The sequence below is a fragment of the Urtica dioica genome, chromosome 12, assembly GCF_054948205.1.
Source record: "Urtica dioica subsp. dioica isolate 48M chromosome 12, U.dioica_male_clone48M_v1_H2, whole genome shotgun sequence".
In the NCBI taxonomy this organism is placed as follows: Eukaryota; Viridiplantae; Streptophyta; class Magnoliopsida; order Rosales; family Urticaceae; genus Urtica; species Urtica dioica.
Window position 1 is genome coordinate 16,264,749 of NC_142767.1, and position 18,608 is coordinate 16,283,356.

Here is an 18,608-nt window from a genome sequence, read left to right on the forward strand (position 1 = left end):
TGCTTTGAACCTCTCTTCTGTACAACTTATAATAATTTTGAATGAGACGTTATTCTTATTTATTGTAGACGTGGTGACAATAAATCCACTAAGGCTCCAGTAGTAGTAACTAAGGGCTGTTCGAAATCCAGCTGTTGAGATTGTCATTGAATTATGTCACAAATAAATACATTGAACAGCTTGTACATGTGCATTTGTGCAATAAGTCCCCAAAAAAAAAAGAAAAAAAAAAAGAAGAAAGGATTTTTAAGATAGTCCGGGCGTTATTGCTTGGGTGGGACAAAATAGAACAATTCTTCTACCTAAACTGAATTTGAGATTATGTGACTTAAGATCAAAATTTATCTTCAACTACTACCAAATCAGCATATAATATGAATAAAAATCATTTCAGTATCACCATACCGTTTTTATGTATTATTATATTCCTAAAACGACATTTGTGAATTATTTGTGCATTCATGATTAAATAGGAAAGAAGGGGCTCAACGCTTGCATTATGATATTGATGTAAAAGATACTGGCTTAAATTAATATAAAATGAATTATTGAAATTAATTCTGTTATTGCTTTTGATCTATCAAAATTTATAATTTATTGTGTCAAAACAATCAGAGCTCCCACAATCATATTGTTATTGTGTGATGTGTTGCTTTATTTTTTTTTGCAATTCGTTAAGGAAAGATGTCGGACAACATGCTTCAGGATTTGTGGAGACATCTTTCTCTTTGTGCGCAGATTGTATTTTTGGCAAGTTTCATGTTTTGACCCGAACTATTTGCTAAAGACTTTTCTTGATGATCTTCACGAGTTTATGTAAGGAAACCTTAGATTGACTTTCAGACTTGTATGACTACTATAAAAGTCGAGTGCTTCCCCCTTAGCAGTTCTTGACGATTTATCAAAATATTTAGGGTTCTTAGACGTACACGATTGACGGACTGAGAGACTATTTGTTTTGATAAAAGCGGTGTAATTCTACAAATACTATTCCAGAAGTTTGAGTGTTTGTGAGATTGGGTTCTTGTGTCTACGAGATTGAAGCCTTCACGTGCGTTGATTTTGAAGCTGACCAAGCATTGGGGCGTGCTTGAATAGTGGAATTGAGAGGGGTCTCAAATTCAGATGAGTCCCTGTTTTGATAATCACTTATAGTAATAGTTTCTAGGACATCGATTTTGGTGTTGTTCATACAAGTCTTTGTTTGTACTATTGACTACTTGATAGTGAATTCATTTCCACTGGCTGAGAGCTCCTAGATGTAGGTGACGTTGCATCGAACTGGATAACCATATTGTATGTCTTTTACTTTACGCGCTGCTTATTTCATTATCCATTATCTGTGCTAGAGCAAATTGTCGAATATATTGACTCTACATTGTGAGCGGCATCTTGCCTCTTTCTCTAAACAGAATTTCACATATATTATGTTGTTCAAAAATAAAAATTATAATATAAAAAGATATAGACCCCTCTTATATATAAATAATTCAACAATGTAAAATTATCTGACCTGCCCGTGATGCTTCCGAGAAAATCTCACCCGCCCTAAGGAGAGGTCGGGAACGACCATAATTCCACGGCATCACGCGGTTTCCAATTTCGGATACCACATGGCTGGCCCTTTTTCAAAAAGTTCATTTAACTATGTAACCACACTTCGGCTATAAATACTTAAATAGTAGCCCAACCTCTCCATATTGCCATTTGCAACCTCATACATTCCCCTTTACTCGATACTATATTATACTCCCAATTAATAAAATAATTATATTTTGCTATTCATACGCTTTACTCTTCAAATATCGTTGATTCAAATCCAGTGACGAGATCTGAGGCCTAACTTTTTCCTTACTCAATAAATCAAATAATATAGAAATTACGATTTCGAACCCTTGACAGGCAAAGTGAAATCTTGCTTCATCAAAAGTTATAAATATCATAGAACTAATAATAAAATTTAAAACAATAATGGGTGGGTTTGAGATTGCTTATTTAGGGTGCTAGTTTTTTTTTTTAATAAAAAAATTAGGTAAAAAGCCAATTAAAACATTTTGAATTGCTATATAGTTAACGCTTCATAAATCTTAGGTACATAGTCATATAGATGACGTGACCTAATAAATAAAAGTGACTATTTACCTAAGATTTACATATGTAAATATGTGAAAGTGGATATTTAATCTGCCACCAATAATCAGTTATTACCTAATAATCAAGGAAGTAATAACTGCAAATTAATTACCGATTATCTCTCCACCAATATTCAATCTGTCATTAAGAAAAAATCTTTGTTAATGTATCTTGATGCGTAGTAAAATGTAATCATGTTTCAGTGTTAATGTATGGGAAAAACCATTGTGAATGCGTTTAGAATTTTGGGTGTTTGGATGTTAGAATGAAAAAATAGGTGTTGACATATTTTGCAGTAAATCTGAGTAAATATTGGGCAGTTTAAATTTTTATCGTGTGTAAATCTTTATTTACACATATTTACACCGAGTATGTTAATCCTTGGATTTTACAACAATGTATGGTTGTTAATATCTGTAGTAAATGTGTGTAAATGTTAAGTACTATTATATTTGGTTATCTGGAAGTGTTTATTTACGCATATTTACTGTATAAGTTGTCATAACCTTAACTTATTTACATATATTTAAATAATAAACGATACAATATATTTCTGGCCGAAAATATCAGAAATAATCTATAAAAAGAAACAAATAAATTACAACTTCCACGTCCATTTAGTTCCTAAAATAAAGGGAATCATAAATTGACTAAATCATGTTCACACTTATATCACGAAAACAATTCAAAAAATTTCGGAAAAAAATTTAAACCGAAAATTAAAATATGTAATTCAAAATTCAAACGCACATGGGTAATTTTCGGAAATAAAAAAACCTATTACTGGGTCATGTCATCGGCATGGCTATTTACTTAGTATTTACAAAACCTTTGCTAAATAGCAAATCATAAGGTTTGATTTGGCTATTTTGCTAATTTTTTGTTTTTTTTTATAATCTCAACTGTTTTTAGGCGTTTGGTAAAATAAATTTTTTTTTAAGTGCATAAATGCTTTTGATAGATATAAAAAAGAATAAAAAAGTTTATTTTTATAGCTTTTGAAAGCCGCTTTTCATTTCATTTTGAAACTGTAAATGTGGCTATTAACATAATGAACTTTTTTTTTTTTAATAATCTCAACTGTTTTTAGGCATTTAGTAAAATAATTTTTTTTTTCTTAAAAGTGGATAAGTGCTTTTGATAGATATAAAAGAGAATGAAAAAGTTGATTTTTATAGCCTTTGAAAGCCACTTTTCATTTTATTTTGTTCAATTACTATTATACCCTTATTATTTATTTTGTTTCCTCAAACAATATTATCCTCAACACTATTATGGTTTTCAAGACTTTGTAGTATTACATAGTCTTTATTATTTCAAGCTGAGTTTATTAGGAAAATAGCCAACTTAAACGTTTGACATTATTAAATAGCCAATGTTTGGTAAATCTTAGGTAAATAACAATTTTCATGTATTTATAGACGTAAATCTTAGATAAATAGTCATCTCCGTATATTAGGTCACATTATTAGTTACGGCTATTTACTTAATATTTACCAAACGTTGGCTATTTAGCAATGTCAAACGTTTAAATTGTCTATTTTCCTAATTTTCTGTTATTATATATTGTACTACATAGCTACATAGTACTATACTAATTAATTCATAATACATAATTATAAATATATTTTTAGTTAATCAAAGTTATTTAATATTTTTTTAACTATAAATTCTTTTAAACAATTTTATAGTTATTTTCTTTAAATATAACTTAATTATTTGCTATGATCATTTTTGTTGTAATTAGTATTTTTTTTTTTTTTATATATTTCATTTTAGAGTTTCAAGTTTCAACGATAACTTTAAGATACTAAATCAAATTTAAAACGAAAAGTAAACAAGAAACTGAACGGCCAAACTTACCAGACTCAACTAATGAAAAAGATGAAGCCAACATCGTGTCACACTACAAAATTTCGAAAAGCAATCGTCAATGATCTTAATATTAAAAATTGATGCATAAAATATTGATAATTAAGATATTTACAAATTTGGAACAAATAAAATAATTAATTTTAATTCAAATCAATCTGCATTTTTTTTAACTACATAAATAAATATATCAATCTGCATTTATTCAAATAAATATTGGTAAGAATATAGCAACGAGATTTTTAATTGAACCGAGGCAGCTCAATATAGAAAATCAAATTTGAATAGTGAATCTTTACATATTTGGAACAAATGGAATAATTAACATTAATTCAAATCAATCTGCATTTTTATTTTAATTACAAAAATAAATATATTGAAACTGATCAGATTAGGTATGTGTTGACCCCCAATAACGTATGTAGCTTAATTAGTTTGATTGGGGGTTGGGCTTGGGCCTGTTACGTAGTTGGGTGAACTGAGCTCAATCCAAGATGTATATCTTTCCAACCATGCCATGTAGGTGTCACAGGCCCTGACTTTTTTATTTTTTATTTTCCTTAATTACTTATATCTTAAGAGTTATTTTCCTATATGACTTATATAACTATTAGATTTACAAAAACAAAATATTTACCTAACTAGATTAAGTACAAGAAAACTATTGTGAAATTGCATCAAGTAGCAACTTAATTTGATACTTTGGAATAACATAGTAGCAACTATGTTTTCGGACAATTTTACTAGCAACTATATAGACATGAAAGTATACAGTTGTCATAAACTGTAGATTTACAACTCTACCATCAACAACAATCGTAGATATATATAAATCTACAGTTACTTGTAAAAGTGTCCAAAAACATAACTGCTACTGTTTTAGTACAAATTATCAAAATTGCTACTAATTGAGATGATTTCTCAAAACTATTCTAATCATCTTTAATGTACATATATATAATTACTTTATTGAAGATGATGTATAGTAGCATTTTTCTGCCGACATAATTTATCTAATAAATTTAAGATATTTTAGCTAAATGATAATTAAAACTAATAAATTTAGAGCAAAAAACTTATCGAATGGCACTAGCTAAGCTTAAAGAGTTACAGTCACAACCTCAAGAGTTGTTGGATAAGGAATTTATTCGCCCTAGTCACTCGTTATAGAGAGCACCCATTCTATTTGTCAAGAAGAAGGATGAGTCTTTTCGTATGTGTATCGACCATCGAGAACTCAATAAGGTAACCGTCAAGAACAAGTATCCCCTCTTTAAGATTGATGACTTGTTTGATCAACTCAAGGGGGCAAAAGTATTTTCGAAGATAGACTTGCGATCTGGCTATCGTGAGTCACGAGTCAAAGATGAAGACATTCTGGACCCGCTAAAGCCATTACGAGTTCATTGTCATGCATTTTGGACTCACTAATGCCCCGTCGATATTCATGGATATGATGAATAGGATCTTTGGAGACGTCTTGGATAAGTTTGGCGTTGTCTTCATTGATGACATTCCGATTTACTCTAAGAGTATCAAAGACCACAAGGATCACTTGCGTGTCGCACCTCAGACGCTGAGAAAACATCAGCTTTATGACAAATTCTCGAAGTATGAATTTTGGCTCTATAAGGTGCGTTTTCTCGGTCTCTTAGGTTTTAGCGACAGAATGTCCGTCGATCCTTCCAAGATTGAATCCGTGAATGATTGAAAGCCACCTTGAATTGTGAAAGAGATAAGGAGTTTTCTCAGCTTAGCAGACTACTATAGAAGATTTGTGGAAGAATTTTCTTCATTAGCTGCTCCACTCACCACCCTCACGAAGAAAGATAAGAAGTATGAGTGAACTGAGAAATGTGAAGAGAGTTTTCACGAGTTAAAGAGATGACTCATCATGGATGGCCAATCCGAAAGGACTATTCATACCTTAGAGGGTATGCTAAAATCGTGTGTAATAGATTTTGGTGGGAGTTGTAATAAGAGGCTAACAATTATTGAATTCTCATACAACAATTGCTAGCAAACCTCAATCAATGTTGCACCGTATGAAGTTCTTTATGGTCGAAAGTGTCGATCTCCAATTCACTAGCTCGATTTCGGAGAAAAAATTCTCGAGGAGATAGATTCTATCAGAGACACCACAGAAGATATCAAGAAGATACGAGATCGGATGAGAATTTTCCAAAGCGGACAGAAAGCTACGCGAATAAGAGAAGGCGACCACGAGAATTTAAAGCCGGAGATTTTTATTCTTGAATGTAGCGCCTTTCATGGGAGTGATGAAGTTCAACAGGAAAAGGAAATTAAACACAAGATACGTTGGACCTCTATGACCACTGAAAGGACTGGGAAAGTGGCATATCCTCTAGTCCTTATTCCCGAGTTAGCATTGGTTCGTGATGTATGTTAGTGCTACAAAAAAATATACGGCCCTTTAAATGCACAACTTAATCTTTGAGCCTTTCGAAATACACGAACAAATAAAATATGACGGCTAATTCAAATTCCATTGGTAATCTTTTCTTAGCGAAAACAAAAGGTTAAATATTTCATTTGGGATCGCGCGGACGGTAAGAGTGCTTATGTCCAAATTTTCAAGAAAATTAGTTCAGCCAATTATTCTAATGTTGTATCTTGATATCTAAGGTAATTTTCGAGACAAAAATTCTATTAAGTAGGGAAGATTGTGAAACTCCAAAAAATTCTAGCCCAGTGAAAATTTTGGAATTTCGGTGATAAGATTTGAAATCTTCAAATTAGAATTATATGCTCATGTTTTGTATGAATCACTAAATTATGTTTTGTATGAATCATTAAATTATGATTTGTATGAATCATTAAATTTGCAATTTTTAGTCAAGAGACTCTTCTCCGAAAAATTAGTCAGAGAGAATTTAAATATGAAATTTTGTTATTTGACTATTAACTTAAATAGTAAAATATTTAAGAAATATACATAAATGTATATATATATATATATATATATATATATATACACATTTATGTATCTTTGAAAGTTATATATATACACTGACGTTTATCTATATATATATATATATATATATATATATATATATATATATTAACTACAGATCGTAGTAGGTAGCTTATTTATGCATGTGTGAAACTGATATATATATATATATATATATATATATATATATATATATATATAAAGTTTCTAGAGCAAGAAATCAGTATATAAAGTTAATTGGTTACGTTATACATGAAGATTTAGGGATTCAGAGAAAAAAATGAAGTCTGAATTGATGAATTACAGAATAGAATAGTCTGGGTATATATAACCCTAATACAACCAAAAAAAGAAATAAAGAAAAAGGGAAATAATCATAAATACAATAATAATAATAATGACTAATATATTATATATATACGCTAATATCCCCCCTCAAACTCACGATGCTACAGTAATAAGCATTGAGAGTTTGTCAACTAAGAAGCGGAAGCGCGAAGTGGAATGAGCTTTCGTGAATAAATCGGCAATCTGAAGTGAATAGGGAACATATGGCAATGTGATTGTACCAAGCTGTAGATGATGGCGGGTGTAATGACAATCAATCTCAATATGTTTGGTTCGCTCATGAAAGACCGAGTTACGAGCAATCTGAATGGAACTCTGATTATCACAGTATAACGACGTAGGATGATGAAGAGTGACACCCAGATCAGCAAGTAACCAGCGTAACCAAACAATCTCACATGTAGTCGTAGCCATAGCGCGATACTCAGCTTCAGTGGAAGAGCGAGAAATAACATCCTGCTTCTTGCTCTTCCAAGAGATGAGTGAATCTCCAAGGAAAACACAGAATCCAGTGGTGGACTTGCGATCCGTAAGATCACCAGCCCAATCAGCATCAGAGTAAGCGCGCAACTCCAATGAGGACGAGGAGGGAAATAATAGACTCTGAAACTGAGTACCACGAAGATACCTGAGAATGCGCAGAACAGCAGCCCAATGAACTGTGGTAGGAGCAGTGACAAACTGACTGACAATATGAACAGCATGCGCAATATCAGGACGAGTAACCGTGAGATAAACCAAGCTTCCAACCATCGTGCGGTATAGACTGGGATCGGGCAGAGGAGACCCATCAGATAGAGAGTAGCGTGCATTGGTTTCAAGAGGAGTATCAACGATTCTGTTGTCAGTGAGACGAGCGCGCTCAAAGAGATCTGATATATACTTTGACTGAGATAAAAGGTAGCCCTTCGGAGAAAAAGCCACCTCTATACCCAGAAAGTAACACGACGAACCCAGATCTTTCATAGCAAAACACCGAGCCAAGTCAGACTTCAACAATTCAATCCCATCATAATCATCACCGGTAATAATCATGTCATCAACATACAAGGACAAGAGGATACGGCCTGTACTTGTATGCTTGACGAACAAAGCGGAGTCGTGCTGACTAGGAATGAAACCAAGGGAGGTGATCACAGTGGAGAACTTCTCAAACCAAGCTCGAGGAGCTTGTTTGAGACCATAAAGGGCTTTGCGCAGCTTGCACACATGACCGGGCTGATGCGCGACACCAGGAGGGGGTGTCATGTAGACCTCCTCGTGAAGATCACCATACAAGAAGGCATTCTTCACATCCATCTGAGATATCTGCCAACGATGTACGGAAGCCACAGCGATCAGAGCGCGGATCGTCGTCATCTTTGCGACTGGTGCAAAAGTCTCTTCGTAATCCATACCATACTCCTGAGAATAGCCTTTAGCAACAAGACGGGCCTTGTACTGCTCCACGGACCCATCTGATTTGGTCTTGATCTTATAGACCCAACGAGAACCGATGGCCCACTTCCCTGACGGCAACGGTACGAAGTCCCAAGTGTGGGTTTGATGCAGAGCAGTAAGTTCCTCAGCCATAGCAGTCTGCCAAAGGGGGTCAACAACAGCCTCTCTATAGGACAAAGGCTCAGACAAAGAGTGAAGAGACACGAGAAAGGAAACAAAAGATGTAGAGTATGACGAATAGGCAAAATCGGGAAGTTAGTGGACTTACGAGGACGGGTGGACTGACGCAGAGGAGGATGATCCGCAATCTCAAGTGATGGCTGAGCAGTCGTAGCAGGAGGAGTCAGAGGCGTGTGTGTCTCAGGAACCAAAGTATCAGTGTGTACAACCTCATCGGTGTCAATATCAAAAGGATCAATGCGAATAAGATCATTCTGAGTCATGTTATGAGAACTAGCGGGAACAGAGAAGAAAGGAATATGCTCTAAAAACACAACATGACGAGAGACATACAATTTCTGACTGACCGGATCAAAACAACGATATCCCTTTTGACCAACACCATATCCCAAAAAGACACACAAGGCAGACTTAGGAGACAATTTATCGCGCTCGACGTGAGGTCGGAGAACGAAACAAGTGGAACCAAAAACACGCAAACAGGCATAATCAGAGACTTTTCCAAACAACTTTTCGAAAGGGGACAAACCTGAATTATGAGAGGTTGGGATTCTGTTTATGACATAGGCAGCGGTATGGATAGCTTCCCCCCAAAAAATACTAGGAACCTCGGCAGACAGGAGAAATGAGCGAGCAGTCTCAACAAGGTGACGATGTTTCCTTTCAGCTACACCGTTTTGTTGAGGTGTGTCGGTACATGAGGTTTGACGGATAGTCCCATCGGAAGCAAGTAACTGGCAAAAATCGTTAGAAGTATATTCACCCCCTAAATCACAACGAAAACATTTAATGACAGCAAAGTGTTGTGTTTTTATGAGGGCTCTAAAATCACGGTAAATGCTCAAAAAATCAGATCTACGCTTCATTAAATAAACCCAAGTGTAACGAGTGAAATCATCAACAAAAAAAACGTAGTATCTAGAACCACCCTTAGTAGACACGGGAGCAGGTCCCCACACATCAGAATGCACAAGATCAAACGGAGCAAGAGAAGACGAAACACTTTTATGAAAAGGTAAAGCTGAAAATTTTGCAAGTTTACAACCACTGCAATCAGAAATATCCTGGGAGTTCAAATTTCCTAAAACTCCCGTAGAAACCAAAAAACGCAAACGAGACGCTGAAACATGACCCAAACGAGAATGCCACAAATAAAAGTCAGACGACAGATGACTCAAACGAAAAGAAGATAAATCCACACTAGAGGCAGCTACATCCGTTACTTTAAGTTCATCCAAGACATAGAGTCCCCCCTGCTTACGGCCTGTCCCAATCACCATCTGAGATCGCGGATCCTGAACACAACAAGATGAAGAAGAAAAAGTGACTACGAAACCAGAATCGGTCAATTGACTAACAGACACAAGATTTAAAGCAAGACTAGGAATATAGTAGACATCGGGAATGGAAATATGAGATGTAACAACAGAACCAAAACCCTCTGATGGCATAGGGGTGCCATCGGCGGTCATAATGGGTATGGACGAGTGAGGGGACAAAGACACAAAAGATGAAAAAATGAGGGGACATATGGTTAGAAGCACCCGAATCAAGTATCCAAATGGAGGATGGTATACCTGGGACTGACGATGAAGACAAACCTTTAGAGGAAGAGGCTGACATGGCATGAGGCTGAGAGGCAAGGAACTGCTCAAACATGTATGGGTCCACAGATGGGGCAGCAACGTCGTTGGTGGGCGGAGGTGTCCACGGAGGTGTCGGACGAGGTGCCCACGGAGCTGGTGCACGAGGTGCCCACGGAGCCGTTGGACGGGGTGCCCACGGAGCCGTCGGGCGAGACTGAGGCTGGGTTGGGCGTTGTTGCTGCTGCTGCTGCGACTGTGCTCTGTCCCTGCCTAACTTCGGACACTGAGCCTTCCAATGTCCCTTCTCTTTACAGAAGGCACATTTATCCAGAGGGAGTGATGACCTGGACGTACTACCAGCAGGAGAACGGTACGGGGCAGCAAGGACAGCAGGCACCGCGGGTGATGGACTCTCCTTGTCGATCTTGGACTTGAGACGAACCTCTTCGGCCAGCAGCTCGTTGACCACAGAATCAACAGAAGGAAGAGGAATACGGTGAAGAATCGCACCACGCAATCCCTCAAAGTCGTCACGAAGGGCCATCAGGAACTGAACCAATCGCTGCTCTTCACGCCGAGAGATATAAGCCGCCACTGCCCTCAATTCAGCCGACTCAGTCAATGCCAACTGATCCCACAATGAGGACATGGCAGAATAGAACTCTTGAATACTCAAACCGTTTTGCCGAAGCGCACGAATATCCATCTCCAACTGATACTGTTTGGCAAAATTAGACTGAGTATAGAGTCTCTCTAGATGTCCCCAGACCTCCTTCGCAGTCTCGTACTTCACCAACTGAGCACCGATCGAGTGGGTAACAGAATTGTTAATCCACGTGATAATTTTCGCGTTGTCAGACTCCCAAACATCAATCGAAGTTGCAAAATCTTCAGCCTTCTCATCGGTAGGCTTACGACGCACACCCGTCACATAACTCCACATCGATTTTCCACGCAAAAAATTCCTCATAACATAACTCCAATATGAGTAATTTTTGCCATCCAGTTGAACACCAATTGCCTAAAGGGAATCATCTCTACGACCCGCCATATCGAAAAAGCACAAATCCAAACACTCCAAAAACAACGAAATCCAAACAAACAGATAGAAACCCCCAAATCGAAACCCGAAAAACGAAATCAACAACGCATCCAAACAGCACCGAACCGGTGAACAGGACAATCACTCAACCAATTACGACATCCACAAATCAAGAAAAGGAGGCGAAAATACCAACGGTACGGACGAAAAACGTGCTTGGTATATTAACTTTCTTCAATCAATTAACAAAAGCCATGAATGGAGAAGATGGCTCTGATACCATGAAGATTTAGGGATTCGGAGAAAAAGATGAAGTCTAAATTGATGAATTACAGAATAGAATAGTCTGGGTATATATAACCCTAATACAACCAAAAAAGGAAATAAAGAAAAAGGGAAATAATCATAAATACAATAATAATAATAATGACTAATATATTATATATATACGCTAATAATACATAATTTTATATATATATATATATATATAATGTGTATATGCATTAATAAGGATTAAATCATTTCCTACTTTGTAGTCAGGTAACATAATACACATCATGACAAACCACGTAATCGTCATCAATCAATAATAAATATATATGATATGAATTGTTGTTTATTTTCCGTCTATTTTTTTTATGACATTAATTAAATTCGCGTCCGTCAATGGTTTGCTCAAGCAAGCATCCATTCCGGCCTTAGACGTCCGTTTGGCCTCTTCAGAATCCGGCGAATGAGCCGTTAATCCAATAACTGGTGTATGAATGCCATAATTTATCTCCATTTTCCTAATCTCGATCGTCGCATCGTAACCATCCATTACTGGCATCTACGTATTTCAAACAGATATTTAAACAAAAATAGTTTACATGCCATAAAAATAAGGTAACTAGATATTTATTAAACAGATCATATAACAAGCACAAGGACAAAAAAATTTGTGTGTTAATGAACATTATGGGTAAAAAAAAATTCTTTTATTTTCTTGCAATATCAGTTTAATTAAGAGAAGACATTTTTTTGCAAGATAGGCTATAGCACAAAGGTAAGTACTCCGGCCCTAATTAAGAAGATGAGTTTGAATAACGACGAAAGCAAAAATCATTAAGAAAATATAAAAAGAAAAATTAGAATACATTTTTACCTCACAATCCATCAATATGTAGTCAAAAGGAAGAGTGATGTTTGAATCTCCGCGTTGCTTTTGATCCACAAGTCCATTAGAAACAAGTTCTACAGCTTCTTTTCCATTAGTACAAAGCTCAACTTTCCCGCCAAGTCTATCGAAGATATACATTGCTATTTTTCGCATGACAGTATTATCGTCGACGACCAAGATTTTCCTCCCGAGCAACGGCTTTGCATTGCTTGGACTACCGGTTTCACGTAGGGATTTGGGTTTATTGGGTTTGTTCTCTCTCGATTGTGAATTATTGATATGGCTAATATTCCTGAGCTGCGAAAACGATCCACCATCCGATTTCTCTGGGATTGAACCTCCAAACTCCGGAAGAAGCCTCGCCACTTCATACAACCGGCTTCCGTGGAGCGGCTTGTACAGGACGATATCGTTCGGATCAAACATTTTCCCTCGAATATTGCTTTGAGACATTATATTATTCGCTAGCCACACAACTCTACAAGCGCTTTGAATTAGGCCATTCCTAAACTCTTCCACGGCCTTCCCTAGTTCCGGAAGTTTTCCTATATTAGCATCGACGACAAGTAATACAAGCCCTAGCGTCGTATTTCGGAGATGATGACTGGTTTTTCGAAAGAGAGACCGGAGGTAATCTGCTCCACCTTCCATGCTTCTGTGAGAACTATTTTGTGACACGGAGGATTTGCTCAATAACTCCGCTTCTATGATGACATCCGACACGTTGCTCGAAGAACTACGGTTTCGCTTGCATTCTATTTTCTTAAGCGCGCGGGGAAGTTGATCCGGCAACCTCAACGAAAACACTCTTATCCCAAGGCTCTCCATGAATTTCTTCAAAACTCTTCTCCGTTCCTCGTTTTCAATTAGTAGAACGACATGAGAGCTCTCGAGTTTATTAGGGCTAGGGGTAGGAACTAGAGGACTTATTTGAGGGCTAGCGCTAGAAATTGAATCTTCATGATTTTCTTTTCTACTCTCGGAGACATTATCGCAAACGGAAAGAGCAATGTTGAATCTAAAACAACTTCCCTTTTCGCCGATATCCTTGTCTATTATCCCAATTTCACCATGCATCAACCGAACCTAAAATGAGAAAAAAAAAATTAAGAATATGAATTTAAAGAAAAATAAAATTGTTTAAAAGACTACATAATGTTAACATGGACAAAATTGATAAAGAACTAACCAAGGATTGAACGATGCCAAGCCCTAATCCGGTACCTCCTTGACCAAGAGCGGTTTCTTTGACTTAGACGTAGTTTTCGAAGATCTCATTTCGCTTTTCCTTCGGAATACCTTTGCCTGTATCATCCACCTCACACACAAGCTCCATAGAGTTTGGGTCTCGCTCTATGATTTCCATGGCCTCTGGGTTCTGATCATTCTCCGTTTTATCCTTGAAACATAGGCATGTCAAACTCCGCATCAAACTATTACTACATCGGTCCGGCTGCTCGATAAGAATAGAGTTTTTCAATGTCGGTTTTCTAATCCATGCTCGGACGACCACGTGTCCCTCCGAAGTAAACTTAACCGCGTTGCTTAGCAAGTTAGACAAAATTTGTCGTAGCTTGACCCGATCGCACTTGACACAGGAAAACTTAGAGATCGAGCCGTCACAAGGGTCCCAAATCACATCGACGCCTTTCTTCCCGCCCACCGGATGATAGAGATCAACAATGTCCTCAAAAAGTTGTGCCACATCAAATTCTTCCTCTTCAAGCGACATCTTTCCCGCTTCGATTTTGCTCGTGTCGAGAATAGAAGTAAGCATACCTGGTGATCATAGCATTGCTAATTAAAAAATAAACATTTAACTAAAAATATTCCATGGATAATAATCCAAAATAGTTTCTAAGGCATCTTTTAGTCCCTTAACTAAATTTTTTTTATAGCAAAAAGATTCTTAAACTTCTGATTTTGTAACATTTTAGTCATTTTTATAAGCATATTATTTTTTGTTGAAACTCAAAGCAAAACCTCAGTTAGAAACTAATTAAATCCAATTTACGCTAAAAATAAATTAACAAAAATATATATATATTCATTAATGAAGAAATTTATTACCTGACAGGTCATTAGTACATCCTTCCAATTGTCTTAAATTCGTTTTCAATTCGGAATCGGAAGGGACTTGGTCGTAGCAAATCTGGATCAATCCGATCATGCCGGCCAAAGAAGCTCGGACATCGTGGCTGGCAGTGGCAAAGGCTTGAGTCTTGTTCATGCTCTTTCTCTCAGCTTGTTCGGTCGCATTCATTTGTTTTATCAGTGTCGCGCTCAGATACATATTTCTTATGGAGTCTCTCCGAATTATCGGAAGCAAAACCGAGATCAAGACAATCGTTATTGCAAGTGTAAATACGAGTAGGACGAGTATGATGGTTTTGTATTTGTTCACAAAGTGGGTGACTCCACTTTTATGGACTGCTAAGCATAAACCTGAAAGTAAAACGAGACTTTTTTTATTATATAAACAATGCAATGATGCTTCAAACCCAGCGACAGATCAAGTAACATGATTCCACAACGGTTTTTAACCGTCGTATAAACTTATCATAAAGGTCATTTTTCATCGTGGAATCCTCCGTCGTGGTATGTTTCCACGACGAAAATAAGACCGTTGTAGTAAGTTTATTTTCCACGACGGTCTTGTTTCATCGTGAAAACCTAATTGGCACACCTATTTTATCTTGAAAAGGTTGTATCAATGACCTTCCAAGACGGCAGTAACAAATTAAAAAAAAAAAATAACTAGATTATAAAGATTAACTAATGACCATTTAGAAAAGGAAAAAAACCTAATATATGTATTAATAAAAAAAAACAATCTTCTAATTATATAAGAGTTTGAATAAATATACATTAACTCGTTAGGCATATGGTTGTTCACATTTCACATAACCAAATAAAAAAAAACATAGTTAATAAACATAAAACTAACAACATGCTACATATGTCAGTTTTTGTTTTGTATTTTTGCGTTAGCAGCGTGATAAATTTGAAAATAAATAAAACCGAGGTTGTTCAAAAGTGTAAGGCATTGCGAGAATAGTTTTGAGAGAAAAAAAAAATAAAAAAATCAATGACTATAAATAAGTAAAGAAAAGCTTATAAATATTTGAGAAAACACTAACAAATATAGTTCTATCTAAACTTACCAATTGCACGCCGAGTATATCAAGTTGTGAACACCCAAATAAGTGATTCCTTTCCTCGATTTTCAGAGAAGCTTTTGTACTGCTACTCAATGTGCCACTAGGATCGCACGAAAAATTTCGTTCACCATTTTCTTTCGCCGGATCGATGGAAAACATTGAATCTCCGGCAAGGAATTTCCCATCTCCGGCAACCACTATACACGATTTCCCGTCTCGAAGGTCGATATCAGTGTAATACCTTGCTACTTCTTCAACCAAAAACCCTAACGAGACGAGCCCTAGATTCCCATGAATACGGGCCGTGTTGATGAGCAAAGCATCTCGACCCTCGTTCCAATTGGTCCCCAAAATGGAATGTGAATCGGTTTTAAGCTCCAATGCTTGTTGTAACCAACTTGAATTGGCCATAAATTTCGTTGGAAACGACGGAATTATGTCCCCGAATAATTTTCCAGTGATGCGATCCGCCATTTGAGTGTACCAATAAGCCGAGATCGGTGAAGTGTGTGCGAAGCCAAGCGAAGCGTTCGAGTACATAGCAAATGTTTGGTTCTGATCATCTATGAAATAGGAGAAGAAAAGACCTTCAAATCCAATATATGAAATTTGGTTCAAATGTGGCGTTGTTGATAATGCTTCAAACAACGATGGAGCTACCTGAAGAAAAAAAAAATTGAGAATTTCGGCTAAATAATAAATAAAATTATCAGTACTTCACAATATTATTTTATGACCACTCCTAGATAAGATTATATAGATAAAAATTCAAACTAGTAATTTATGACATATAAACCATAATGACCTATATCCAAATAATAATTTATAAATTTCTAACTCAATGACTTGTAAAAAAATATATAATTTCTATTTTTTTTAGGGTTCAATGATATTTACCGAATATTTTATACTAATTTAAGCTGCTAAATTGTAATAATTACTTAAACATTGACTCTTTTCTACTACCATAATTTTCTCTAGAGATAAGTAGCTAGGTTATAACTATATATTATGAGAATACTCACATTGCTTTCAATGTCAGAAAATGATGAGGGTTTAGAACCGTTGAGAGAGGAAGATAAAGCTCTGGCTGTGGTCATTGTTGAAGCAGACATTATATGATTGAGAAGCTTTGTTGTCTTTTCAACCTCGGATTTCACTTGAGATCGGAAGTTGTGAGAGGTCCGATCAGCGTCGATTTCGACATGTTTGGTCAGGTGACACAATGAAACAATTATCGATACGCCGAACGTTAGAACTAGTACCGCGATTACCTGTAAATAAATTTGTTTTGGAAGGAATAAAATGTTATGTTAACATTATTATTTATAGAGTACTATAACTCATGAGCAGTTAAAATCATGACTACTCCCTGCAAAATATTTTAAGTTTGATAAACAAAAACGTAGCAAGATAATTTTAATTGGAAAGAATATCGGTTCATTACATTTAATTTAAGTAGATAATTAACCATTCCATCGTCAGAGTATACGATTAATAACTAACCCGCACCAGGAACTAATTTTCCTATCCATTATACATAATAATGCTAAATATTACTGGTAAGAAAAAGAAATTACCACTAAGATGAATGGAAGCCGTGACTTTGCCAATGCGTTTAGCCTCCTCATTGGATGATCTACACAAACATAAGAATATTAATTTATTAGAGGAAAAGTGTACATATATATATAAATATATATATATATATACACTAGTACTAAATAGTGAATAACGACTTCCCAAAACAGTCGTAAAAGAGATAAGATGACTGCCACTATACAGCCTTAGAAGCCACAGTCATGAAAGTTACTGACAGTCATCAAATCTATTAGTTTTTACGACAATTCAGTTATGTTTAAAAAACGACTATTCTGTTTTGTCTTCTAAAAACTACAATTCTGTTTTGTCTTCTCAAAACGACAATTCCTTTTTGTTGTATAAACACAAATACTCTGTTTTGTCGTATAAAAACGACATGCTAACATTTTTTTAAACGCAAACGACAAGTTAACTTATCTACCCGAAGCCAACAGAAAAACACGACCGTGAGAGTCAAAGCTCTAAACCCAGACGCTAGTACCCTAATTCAGGCGCCAGAAAAAAAAAAAAAAAAAAAAAAAAAAAAAAAAAAAAAAACTCCACCGAATTCGAATCACCTCTCAAATCCCAAGAAATGCATTCACGATCTTTGGCAACAACATCATCAATCTCTGCAAGCGCGAAGCTCAGACGCTCTGATCTCTCATTGCGATTGTCGCATCGTTCCGTTCCAGTACCGCTCAATCTCTTCCACGTCGCAGCTTCAGAGCTCATGGATTTCAAAGATCAAAAGCGTCTTCAAAGGGAAGACCGCAGAAGAATCTCAGACCGCCCTCAATGATTTCACGCTTAACCGTACGTGTCCTGTGTAACTTTAGCGCCGAAGTTTCGATATTAAATTTACTAACGACATTGGCAACATTATTGGCAACATCAACAGCATCAATAATAATAACAGTGGTAGCACCGAGAGATATTAGAGAGAAGAGAGAAGAATATCAAATAATAAACCATCATTATTACGAATCTCCTAAAATCAGCCTTAATGATATATTAGGAAAACATGTAATCTCAAACATCATATTTCGGTTGGAGAGAGAAGGGGTACCATAAGTGAGATGAGAATAAAAAGAATAGGTTTTTTTTTTTTTTTTTTTTTTTGCTCCGAACA

The 18,608-nt window shown here is 36.0% G+C and overlaps 1 protein-coding gene and 1 pseudogene across 1 annotated transcript; both read right to left on the minus strand.

Moving 5' to 3' along the window:
* Window positions 1-9,614: 9,614 nt before the first annotated feature.
* Window positions 9,615-11,587, minus strand: LOC149379596 (uncharacterized). The gene is made up of 3 exons (XM_089604037.1): window positions 10,525-11,587; window positions 10,209-10,242; window positions 9,615-9,681 (listed from the first exon to the last, which is right to left on the minus strand). The coding sequence occupies exons 1-3, from the start codon at window positions 11,501-11,503 to the stop codon at window positions 9,615-9,617; spliced, it is 1,080 nt and encodes a 359-aa protein (XP_089460163.1). The 5' UTR covers window positions 11,504-11,587.
* Window positions 11,588-12,191: 604 nt separating this feature from the next.
* On the minus strand, window positions 12,192-18,211 carry LOC149379597 (histidine kinase CKI1-like; annotated as a pseudogene).
* Between the last annotated feature and the right edge of the window lie 397 nt (window positions 18,212-18,608).

Excerpts from the sequence above, each read along its gene's own strand:
- LOC149379596 (XM_089604037.1), bottom strand. The coding sequence starts at position 11,503 with ATGAGGAATTTTTTGCGTGGAAAATCGATGTGGAGTTATGTGACGGGT. Across the intron at positions 10,243-10,524 it reads GTCTTCATCGTCAGTCCCAG|GATCCGCGATCTCAGATGGT; the intron begins GTATACCATCCT and ends TGTTGTGTTCAG. Across the intron at positions 9,682-10,208 it reads GATGGTGATTGGGACAGGCC|TTACTTGCTTCCGATGGGAC; the intron begins GTAAGCAGGGGG and ends GATTTTTGCCAG.